At 38.0% G+C, this 12,593-nt stretch overlaps 1 protein-coding gene across 5 annotated transcripts in view; it reads right to left on the bottom strand.

Moving 5' to 3' along the window:
- The window catches only part of SEC23A (SEC23 homolog A, COPII coat complex component), a 73,743-nt gene that overhangs the window by 23,272 nt on the left and 37,878 nt on the right, over positions 1-12,593 (bottom strand). For all 5 annotated transcript variants that reach the window (XM_010339453.3, XM_074393539.1, XM_074393540.1 and 2 more), the window contains 5 exons: positions 10,503-10,626; positions 8,605-8,685; positions 7,003-7,092; positions 5,320-5,426; positions 1,959-2,112 (listed from right to left, as the gene is read on the bottom strand). In XM_010339453.3, coding sequence (XP_010337755.1) covers positions 1,959-2,112; positions 5,320-5,426; positions 7,003-7,092; positions 8,605-8,685; positions 10,503-10,626 — 556 coding nt within the window. The remainder of the gene's footprint in view (positions 1-1,958; positions 2,113-5,319; positions 5,427-7,002; positions 7,093-8,604; positions 8,686-10,502; positions 10,627-12,593) is intronic.

Below are 12,593 nucleotides of genomic sequence, written 5' to 3'. Positions count from 1 at the left end.
GCAGAAATGGAGCATTAAGAACTGAGCTTAGCCGGGTGTGGTGGCTAATGCCTGTAAACCCAGTACTCCAAGAGACCAAGGTGGGAGAGTTGCTTGAGCACAGCAGTTTGAGACTAGCTTGAGCAAATTAGTGAGACCCAGTCTCAACAAACTTTTATTAGCCAGGCATGGTGACGGTGGCTCATCCCTGTAATCCCAACACTTTGGGAGAATGAGGTGGGAGAGGCATTTAAACCTAGGAATCCAGGAGTTCAAGACCAGCTTGGGCAACATAAGGAGACCATCTCTACAAAAAATCTGTAAATTTTCCAGGTGTTGTGGTATGAGCCTCTAGTCCCAGCCACTCAGGAGGCTGAGGTGAAAGGGTCGCTTGAGCATGGAAGGTCAAAGCTATGGTGAGCCATGATCATCTCACCGAACTCCAGTCTGGGTAACAGAGTGAGACCCTGTCTAAAAAAAAAGGGAAAAAAAAAAAAAGGAACTAATAAAGTGCTCTATGGCATAATCCAAGTACAGTAATGGTGTTCTGGCATTTTAAAAACCCAAGTAAGCCAGGCACAGTGGCTCACGCCTGTAATCCCAGCACTTTGGGAGGCCGAGGCAGGTGGATCAAGAGGTCAAGAGATCGAGACCATCCTGATCAACACGGTAAAACCCCATCTCTACTAAAAAATACAAAAATTAGATGGGCGCGGTGGCACACGCCTGTAGTCCCAGCTACTCGGGAGGCTGAGGCAAGAGAATTGCTTGAAACCAGGAGGCAGCGATTGCAGTGAGCCAAGATTGCAGTCAAGATTCCACTGCACTCCAGCCTGGCACCTGGTGACAGAGTGAGACTGTCTCAAAAAAAAAAAAAAAAAAAACACGAAGTAAGGCCAGGCGCGGTGGCTCAAGCCTGTAATCCCAGCACTTTGGGAGGCCGAGGCGGGTGGATCACGAGGTCAAAAGATCGAGACCATCCTGGTCAACATGGTGAAACCCCGTCTCTACTAAAAATACACAAAAAAAACTAGCTGGGCGTGGTGGCGCGTGCCTGTAATCCCAGCTACTTAGGAGGCTGAGGCAGAAGAATTGCCTGAGCCCAGGAGGCGGAGGTTGCGGTGAGCCGAGATCGCGCCATTGCACTCCAGCCTGGGTAACAAGAGCGAAACTCCGTCTCAAAAAAAAAAAAAAAACACGAAGTAAATCAACACTACTAATAACTTTATTAGCACATGCCTTAGTAATCTAGAACCAGATAATACAGCCTTGTCTATATTTTGCATGTTAATATGTATAATTTTTCTACCCAAATTAATTTCTTTTTTTGACACAGGGTCTCACTCTGTTGGCCAGGCTGGAGTGCAGCAGCACGATCACAGCTAACTGCAGCCTCAAACCTCCTAGACTCAAGTGATACTCCCACCTCAGCCTCTGGAGTAGCTGGGACTAGACATCACATCTGGCTAATTTTTTTATTATTATTTTTTTGTAGAGATGGGGGTTTTGCCATGTTGCCCAAGCTGATCTTGAACCCCTGGCCCAAAGTGCTGGGATTACTGCCAATAGCCACCATTCCTGGCCTAATTTCTTTCAAAAGATGCATATAAGAGTTCCATTAAAAAGTAGAAAACTAAGACCATAGCAATGAAGAAATATGTTAAAAAGCAATAAAAATAGTTACAGTAACATAGAAATAAATTTGGAACTAACCTCATTCCAGCCAATAAGAATTGAAAATAATAGGTTACATAATTGTCACTCTTACATTTTAAGGAAAAATGGCAATCTGGTTTACTGAATGAGATTACTGAATTCTATTATTCATTAATGTGCTACTGTCTCAGTAATCTGAATACAAGTTTCTCATACATGATTTCAGACACACTGCTAAGTACTTCAAAAGAGATTATCTGCAACAAACATTCACTATAAATGAAAGCAGATAGATTTAGAAAAGCACAGTGTTTACTTCTTACCAGTCGAATGAGCTGTCTATCCAGCCACCTAAGCACATCTGGACCTTCTTCTGTTTCTGCTCTATATATTGCCAGCCGGGCCATAAGAATGGCAGCTGCCTCCTGGTCAAAAGATGCAGCAATGTTTTGGATTTGAGTTTGAGCATCTGCCCAGCTAAAGACAATAAGAAAGCACAGAAATGCTGCTGAATTATTATATCCACCATATCATAGTTGGCTACCACACAAAATTTAAAAGATAAAAGATACAGAAACTACCTTGATATTTCAAAATTCCAATATTACTTAGACAAATTAGTTTTTTGTTCATTTGGTTTTTTTTTGGAGACAAGAGTCTCTCTCTGTCACCCAGGCTGGAGTGTAGTGAAGGGATCTCAGCTCACTGCTGCAACATCCATGTCCTGGGTTCAAGCAATTCTCGTGCCTCAGCCTCCTGAGTAGCTGGGACTATAGCCTCCAGCTAAATTTTTTGTATTTTAGTAGAAACGGGGTTTCACCATGTTGCCCAGGCTGGTCTCGAACTCCTGAGCTCAGGCAATCCACCCAACTGGACCTCCCAAAGTGTTGGGATTATAGCTGTGAGCCACTGCACCTGGCTTAAATTAGCATATTTTTTTTTCAAATCACTAATAGCAGTTATAGTATAGTATTCATTGTTTTTCAGAAAAATACAACCAAACCTAAAGAAATCTTCCAAAGTAAGTGTAAAGGCAGGTCTCCAACCACATTCCTTAAAACATTTTGGTTTTGGTTTTTTTTGAGATGGAGTTTCACTCTTGTTGCCCTGGATGGAATGCAATGGCATGATCTTGGCTCACCACAACCTCTGGATCCCAGGTTCAAGCGATTCTCCTGTCTCAGCATCCTGAGTAGCTGGGATTATAGCCATGTACCACTACACCCAGCTAACTTTGTATTTTTAGTAGAGATAGGGTTTCTCCATGTTGGTCAGGCTGGTCTGAAACTCCCAACCTCAGATGATCTGCCTGCCTCAGCCTCCCAAAGTCCTGGGATTACAGGCATGCACCATGGTGACCAGCCAAAACATTAAGATATCTACTGGTCCAGTCGCCATGGTGGCACACAACTGTAGTCCGTTATTCAGGAGGCTAAGTTGGGAGAATCACTTAAGCCCAGAAGTTTGAGTTCAGCCTGAGAAACAGCAAGACCCTATCTCTAGGCTGGTTGTGGTGGCTCACGCCTGTAATCCCAACACTTTGGGAAGCCAAGGCAGGCAGATTGCTTGAGCTTAGGAGTTCAAGATCGCCTCGGCAACAAGGTGAAAATCCATCTCTACTAAAAATACAAAAACTAGCTGGGCATGGTGGTGCATGCCTGTAATCCCAGCAAATCTGGAGAAGAGATTTGCCTTAACCTGGGAAGCAGAGGCCGCAGTAAGCCAAAATGGCACCGTCACACTCAAGCCTGAGTGACAGAGCGAGTCATACAGAAAGACCATATTCATATTTCCCTAACTGTCTAATAATGGCTTCTAAAGCAAACTTCTCCCTGACGTCACATTTGGTCTAGGACCACGCACTGGCATTAGTGGTAGTATTTCTTTAGTTTCCTTTAATCTGGACCAGTTACTCAGACGTCTTCCAAGACATTTTTGAATAGTATAAACCAGTGACTTTGTAAAAAGTCTCTCATTTGGTATGTCATTGTTTCCTTAAGCAAATGTTTGAATGTCCAATTCAGTGCACATGTGTGCCTCTGTGTGTGTGTGTGTGTGTGTGTGTGTTGAGAGGCATAAATAAACTGAGAAGTTTGCCAAGAATCAGTACTTCCTAGTTCCTTATCTGAAATCTGAACAAATCAAAGGGAAGATTCAGTTGACATTTTTTCTTAAAATGAATAATGTATTCCCTTGACATTGTTCCAGAATGTTAAATCAAAGCAAAGTAACAGAACAGGACACTAAATCTATGTACAATCCTGTGCTAAGTAACAGATCATACAACACAACTAATACTCAGTTCAAATGTTGGGTTCATGTCCATCACTCACCAAAAGTCTAATGATTTTCAGAAATGAAGCTAGAGTTTAAGTACAGTTAATGAAAATGAGAACTACAGATGCCCTCCTTGTCCATTGTCTAGACCATGACTAAACTGGGTAAGTTTATTGATCAGCACTTTCCCTATTAAGACAACCAAGTTCAAGACAAACAGTTTAGAGATCAAAACTTGTTCACTTCTAGATTCACCTCATCTAAAAATCTCCTCCTAACCTCATTCCACAATTATTTTCCTTTGGTTTTATACTTCACAAATATATAAAGATACCAAAGTAGCAAAGTAATAATTTATTCCTAATTCTTAATAAAAAGAAGGGTACTTAATTCAGTTCAATTTGTTGTCTCTGCAAATGCTGGGTAAAGAGCACATGAACAAAAATACACACCTTATTTAGAGAACCTATCACAAAGATAGGAATAAGAAAAGGTATCTGTTGTGCCTACTTATCCCTTTTGGGGACCCTGCATATATCAACAAATTAGGACACAACTATCTTACACAAAAATATTACCCTATAGTCAAATCTGTTAGATAGAGACTTTATCTTTTACAGTCTCAACAAGGCTAGTCAAAGTGTGGCATGTCAACCACTGCCATGAGGTAAGAAGAGGAACTGAGAATGAATACTTAGAAACTGAGCAACTTCAAAAAGTAATCTTATGTCTTATTAATCTAACAATAAGAGTTTTGTTTTAAATCATTTTTTTAATTTCATTTTTCTAGTAACTCATTTTTATTGTATTTAATAAAAGCATCTGTACCCGAAGGATTACGAAAGAAAACACAACTGGCCCTTTACTACAGTCAAGGTAAGGACTAGTCTATACCACACCATCATACAGGAGGAAGCTAAGTATGTTCACAGATTCTGCATTCATACTCTCTGACAACAGAATCTACCCCACAAAGCAGAAACTGAGTAAAGGCTTAATAAATAAATTGAATTACTGATAACACTTGAAAAATACAGCTAAGAATTTTTATCACTAATTGAAAAATAATCCGATTAATTATTGTGCTATATCATTTATACATATAATGAATTATATACATTATTGACTATTGTAGGTAAATGTTTGATTTTTCTCCTCTCACATGAATGAGGTAAATAAAATAATATTTTGAAGGGTGTGCCTTAGAAGTACTTTTTAAAAATTGCTCTTACAGTTCTTGGCAATGAATACTGTAGCAAACAAGCTGGATTAGAAAGCAATAAAATACTATTCGTCGCGAATATTCACTTGCTAGTCATGGATGTCACCCAAAATAGGAATCCAGTTTAGAAACACAACCCAGTTAGTCGTGATTTGAAAATCAAATCTCTAACAAATGCAACTTACTTCCTAGCTATGGTGGTCACTCGGATGCGCCTCTGCCCACTTGAATGCTGATACTGAGTCACAAACTGGATTGCACCTCGGCCTCCTTGAGGAATTGGAGCATTGTGCTATATAAAAATAGTGGAGTAAAACCTAAGCAAAATGTACTATGCTGTTGTCATACAATCACAGGCTACGTGTCCTAGCACTAAAAAAAATTCATTCTAAAATTGATTAGGATACTTATTTCAAGTGCATACAAAACAGTTATGAGTTGTTACACAGAAGAAGAGAAATTAATTGGGAGAGGAAGAAAGTAATGAAGAATGAGAGAAGTAAGTCCTGCTAGGAAACCAATTTTCAAATAATATATAAGCCAGAGGTACATGAAAGAACAAAGAAAAGGGAGATCACAAAGAAATTAACAAACAAGACCTAAGTGAGTCCATTTAAGCCAAATTGCATAGGTTGAATATCCCTTATCCAAAATGCTTGGGACCAGAAACGTTTTGGATTTTGTATTTTTTCAAGCCTTATACCAACTTAACATCCCCAAATGCAAAAATCCCAAATCCAAAATGCTCTCCAATGAGCATTTTCTTCGAATGTCATGTCTGCATTCAGAAAGTTCCAGATTTTGAAACATTTCAGATTTCAGCTTTTCAGATTTGAGATATCAACTTGTAACTAAATAAAGAGAAATTGAGCTAAGTCCTCCTCCCCAGACATAAAAGATGAAAACAGGCTGGGCATGGTGGCTCATGCTTACACTCCCAGCACTTTGGGAGGCCAAGACGTGGATCACCTGAGGTCAGGAGTCCGAGACCAGCCTGACCAATATAGTGAAACCCCATCTCTAAAAAGAAAAAAAAAAAAATTTTTAAGATGAAAACAGAACTTTTAAGAACACAATCATATGATGAACAAATAACCAATGAACGATTAATGACAAGAAACTAATAGTAATATATAATTATCATCAGAAATATAAGCAGTCAATAGGAAAACTTTATTCATGCCCTCTGACAACATGACAACAGACATTCTTGCTTTGTTGTTTTATTTTTTGTCAATAAGTCAATATATTTCATACAAATTTTAATGTTTAAAAAAAACTACTGCACCTGTCTTAGGAAAGCTGTTAATATTTTGTGGTTCATTTTATGTCTAATAACTATTAATACGTAAGTCAGTAATTTGTATTATTCTTCAATGTGATTAATTACCTCTTGTAGCAAAAAAAAAAAAAAAAAAAAATCTTTCCAAATATGACTACTTTCCAATCTTTGTCTATGGATTTTGACATATCAGACTTCCTTGCAGGAGGACTTATATATCATTATACACTTTGTGACAACTAAGAAGAGCTAGACATCTAATCTCAAAAATGTGTTACTAGAAGGGAATTTTAAATAACTGCTTTTATCCTTCAATTTTATATTCAAAAAAGAAGGAAGAAAACAGACTGAAAGTTGGACTACCCAAAGTTTGGCATTTGTAGGTTTCCCTGTATTTCTATTACAATGTCTCCAGCAAGGAGTTTAGCCTTGAAAAATGAAAAAAAAAATGACAAATATAAATTCTAATACAGAAGGTAAATTTTGGGTCATATTTACCACAGGGAAAAACATATGAACTATTCATAGCCTAAAGTATGTACTTATTCAAAAATACATTTTAATATTCAAATGTAGAAAGCCATACCTGATTGACAACCTCAAAATATATAGCTAAGGTTGTAGTGGGACTAAGTCCACATATCTTCCACTGACAAGTGCCACCTGTTCCTATCTCCTGTAAAAATAAAATTTAGCATGTTTGAAAACCAGAGACACAATTTATTAGTAGTAGTAGTAATAGTAGTAGTAGTAGTAGTAGTAGTAATTTTGAGATAGAATCTTGCTCTGTAGCCCAGACTGGAGTGCAGTGGTTCGATCTCGACTCACTGCAACCTCCGCCTCCCAGTTCCCAGTTCTAGCAATTCTCCTACCTGAGCCTCCCAAGTAGCTGGGATTACAGGCACGAGTTACCATGCCCAGCTAATTTTTGTATTTTTTAGCAGAGATGGGGTTTCACCATGTTGGACAGACTAGTCTTGAACTCCTGACCCCACAATCCACCTGCCTCGGCCTCCCAAAGTGCTGGGATTACAGGCGTGAGCCACCACGCCCAGCCACAATTTACTAATTTTATATTAAGGTGAGAAAGGAAAAAGACCACAGGTTAAAAAAAAAAAAAAAAAAGTCATGTTTCAAGTTAATTCAAAGATGTTAAGAGCTTAAAATGTTTTAAGACCATAAGTATATTATAAAATAAAATTAAGCATTTTTTACATAATAAAAAACAGATTTTACATAATAAAAGTAAAATTCAAATTCTTGCTAAGTACATTACAAAAGTATTAATATAAGTTCTTCATACTGTTGTCTTCAAAAGCATGTTATTTAACAGAGTAATTACAACTAACATTGTATCTTTCTATCCAAGTACTTGATCTGTGTAAAGAAAAACTGATTTAATATATAATATGTGCATTTAGGAACACAGGTTCTCTGAATGAGAATTGTTAAGCACTCTGATTCCCAAGAAAATGGCATATAGATAGACCTTAACCATGTAAACTGCTTATACACATTAATTTTTTAACTTTGTCATTTTTAAAGTTGATTACCTGCTTTGTATTATTTGTCCCATCATCCTCTCTAGAGCTACATGATTCGACCATTTTAGAGTGCATTATATCTCCATTAAATTGGATAAGAAGAACATAAGGATCCGAAATTCCAAATCTGGCTAATTTGGTTACTTTTTTAAAAATTCTGGTAAAAAAGATCAATCTAGAGCTAATTTTAACTTTCAGAAGTCTCCAAATTTCCAAATCATGAGGCTTTTTTTTTTTTTTTTGGCACACTGGGGCAAGATATAATTTAGGCATAAAAAAATAGAAAAGTTTTAATTTAGGGCTGGATGGGAAAAGGGTATGCAGAAAGAGCAACCACAAATAGAGGTATACCAATAGGAAGCTGAACTACATAAAGCAACCAATATAATAATTTTGAAAGGAGTGCTATAGTCTGCCACCCCAAGTCTTTGTTGGTGCTATCTGGTGCATTTACTGTATTTTGTTTTTTTCTTTTTTAGGGGGGATGACTGGTGGGAAACAGGATCTCTCTCTGTTGCCTGAGCTGGTCTCCAACTCCTGGGCTTAAGCAATCCTCCTGCCACAGCCTTCCAAGTAGATGGGATTACAGGTGCAAGCTACGGTTCCTGGCCCTGTATTTTCTTTTTAGAATAAAGGTGACTTACATTTTCAGACACACAGGGTCCTTTAGAACTGAGTGACACACAGGGTCCAATAGCTCCTGAAATCTTTATTTCCCTTGAGGTCTGCAAAATAAGAATATAGCATGTTCGGTTTCCTCAAAGATAAGTTCAAATGTTCAACTACAGGTATATAAGAATATAAGATATTCATCTATATTTAAAACTCAAAAGCCAATGAAAATATACTAACATTAAAAATAATCAGTCGATGAGCATTTCTATGCTCACTGCCAAATTTAAAATCTGGTACCAACCTAATTTCAGTCTTCTATTTCCATTAGCACATAGTGGGTCTCCGTTTGGGAACCTCATCGGGTCTTCACACTCCTACCTACCCATCCAAATTCACATGTCCTAATCCAAAACCTTAGACACCCTATTCTATTTTTCCTCCTACAGAAAATCCATCAAAATTGGCCTCTCCCCAGTCTCTCTGCCACCAAACTTTAAGCTATCACAATACCTTCTACCTAAAACAAAAAATTAGAAAGCCTACTTCTGTTTTCCTACTTGAAATGACATATCCAGAATACCACTATCAGAAGAATCTTACCCAAAATACCTAGTATGACTTCTGCCTACACATGCTTCTCCACAGTACAAACGACTCCTCCAAATTTAAGCTGTAAGCTATTTCCCCTCATTCCAATACAAAGCATCGACTCTCACTGGCCAGTTTTCTCAAAGATACAATGCTGAGTCTCATCTCTACGCCTTTCCTCACACTGGGTTCCTAAATAAAATGCATTATCCTCTGACATCTTTAAAAAACAACTGTAAGTCACACTCCCCTAGAATAAATTGTCCTATATACATTCATTTTTCTTCTCTAAACCTTTATAGCACTTTTATAATTTACTATTATGTCATTCTATTATATGCACTGTTTTATCTTTTCCTGCCTCTCTATCAAGACTGTTTCTCTATAGCAAGATCTATACCTTAAATATCCCTAGACATCTGTGTAATTTCCCAGCATAACACTGGGCATATAGCAAGCATTCAACAAATAATAAATATTTAATGAAAATTCAAAATTAATGTGCTTAGAATCAATTTAAATCAATAAGAATCAATTAGGATTAGAAACACTAAGCCCTTGGGTATTTGAAATCAATGATAGAATTATGCAATAACAACTAATCATAAAACAATTACTGATTACCCAAAAGGCAAAAAGCAGTTTCCTCTTGAGTTAGACAACAATTCCTATCATTAACCTAGCACTAACATAAATAGATTTGGCCCTACAAAAGATAAAACAGCCAGGCATGGTGGCTCACACCTGTAATCTCAGTGCTTTGGGAGGCTGACACAGGCAGATCACCTGAGTTTGAGACCAGGAGTCCGAGACCAGCCGTCCGAGACCAGCCCAGTCAATATGGTGAAACTCCACCTCAACTAAAAATATAAAAATCAGCCAGATGTGGTGGCACACGCCTGTAGTCCCAGCAACTTGGGAGGGTGAGGCTGGAGAATCACTTGAACCCAGGAGGCAAAAGTTGCAGTGAGCCAAGATTATGCCATTGAACTCCAGCCTGGGCAACAGAGGAAGACTCTGTCTCAAAAAAGAAAAAAAAAAAAAGATAAAACATACCTTAAAGATTTAAACCCTATATAAAGAAACAGTAGAAAGTTAAGGAATATTTTACCAATATTGTTCTACTTTTCTAACAATTGTTCAGAAATGCTCAAGTATAGTCTCATACACTTAATGATAACACTGCAGGTGAAGAAAATCTCTAACTCAGGTTTCGATATAAAATAATGACAATTTTGAAGGCAAATATTAAATTTGATTAATGCCATTTTAGAATTATACTCAAGCCTATAAGTTTTCTCTTGACAACAGAACAAACATGTCAAGTTTTGGTTCTTACCTTTATTTCTAGTGTACCACCAAAGCCCATTTTAAACTGCCCACGCATGTCTTTGGTAAAGACTCTTTGAAAAGTTTGTTTGAATAACGAAGTATTGAAAGAATCACCCATTACCATGTATCCTCTGCATGGAAAGAACAAAAGAACATACTTGACACAGTTACTGAGTCCATGTGTTAAAATCGTAGAAGAGCCAGGCGCGGTGGCTCAAGCCTGTAATCCTAGCACTTTGGGAGGCCCAGGCAGGTGGATCACGAGGTCGAGAGATCGAGACCATTCTGGTCAACACGGTGAAACCCCGTCTCTACTAAAGATACAAAAAAATTAGCTGGGCATGGTGGCACGTGCCTGTAATCCCAGCTACTCAGGAGGCTGAGGCAGGAGAATTGCTTGAACCCAGGAGGCGGAGGTTGCGGTGAGCCGAGATCGCGCCATTGCACTCCAGCCTGGGTAACAAGAGCAAAACTCCGTCTCAAAAAAAAAAAAAAAAATCGTAGAAGAAAAAAATGTACTGCATTATTAATTTTTAATATTCAAATATATATGAGAATATCCTCATCGCACAAATAATCTCAATTCTGAGGGTAACAGAGTGCCCCTTACAGTTGCATTTGTCCTTGGTAATTTAAAAAAATTATTCTTTAAATAGGCAATACATCCACCATATTACAATACTCAAAAGGTACAGAAGGGAATATAGTAACAAATGTGTCTCTCCCAGCCATCACCCAGTTCTCCATTTTGGTAAAGATACCTAACAGTTTCCAGCATGCATTCTCTTTTCTTTTTTTTCAGACTGGGTCTCGCTCTGTCGCCTAGACTGGAGTTCAGAGTCATGATCACGGCTCACAGCAGCCGCAACCTCCTGGGCTCAAGTGATCCTCCTACCTCAGCCTCCCACACAGCTGGACTACAGGTTGTGCCAACACGCCCAGCTAATCTTTGCTTTTTTTGTAGAGATAGGTTTCTTCCATGTTGCCCAGGTTGGTCTAGAACTTCTGGGCTCAAACAATATGCTCACCTCAGGCTCCCAAAGTGCTAGGATTACAGGCGTGAGCTACCTACCCGGCCTATTAACACTCTTAAAAACAAGTACATGTGTGTATGTATATGCATGTATTATCTGATCACATGAAACATTCATGTTATGCCGAGCAAATGAGAATGGAAGAAAATTAAGATAGTATTTTCACTTTATGTATTTACTTTAAATTTTTTTCAATAAGCATATACCTGCTTTTTTAATTTAAAAAAGCTTTTTAACATTAATTGGAAAGTGGAAAACTATTTTGATACCATTCCTTCTCTGTCAAAAATCAGTTTGGCAACAACATATTATGTCGGTGAAGCTACAGAAAAGCAGGCACTCTCATACACTTCTGCTGGGAATGCAAAATAGTACAAGCCCAGTACAGAGCAACTCGAGAATATCTAACAAAATTATACATGGATCTCCTCCTTAATCCAGCCACCCCTCTAACAGTAATCTGTCCCAAAGATACTCTAGCAAAACAAAAAGAGAAAAACAAAATATATGCCACGAGGTTATTCACTGAAGTACTATTTGTAATAATAAAAGTTTTTCCTTTTTTAAATACCCCATTTTAAACACAAACCCAGAATAATAGAAAATTGAAAACAATCCAAATAATCATGTAATTAGAGACTAGTTGAAAAAATATCACATCCACACAATGCAGTAATATACTGCTACAGACCAATTTCTAGGATATAAGTGAAAAACACAAAGTGGAGAAAGATATATAAAACATTCTCTTTATACAAAAAGGGGTATACACATACGCATACAAATATTTAGATATACTTGCTCACATTTTTAAAATATTTTAAGTATTACTTAAACGTCAATAAAGGATACAATAAAAAATCAAAATAGGCAAAAGAATAAAACTGATGGCCGGGCGCAGTGGCTCAGGCCTGTAATCTCAGCACTTTGGGAGGCCGAGGCGGGTGGATCATGAGGTCAAGAGATCGAGACCATACCGGTCAACATGGTGAAACCCCGTCTCTACTAAAAACACAAAAAATTAGCTGGGCATGGTGGTGCGTGCCTGTAATGCCAGCTACTCA

This window comes from Saimiri boliviensis, chromosome 2 (assembly GCF_048565385.1).
Source record: "Saimiri boliviensis isolate mSaiBol1 chromosome 2, mSaiBol1.pri, whole genome shotgun sequence".
Taxonomy (NCBI): domain Eukaryota; kingdom Metazoa; phylum Chordata; class Mammalia; order Primates; family Cebidae; genus Saimiri; species Saimiri boliviensis.
Note: the sequence above shows the minus strand (reverse complement) of the source record. Positions and strands in the feature narration are given on the sequence as shown.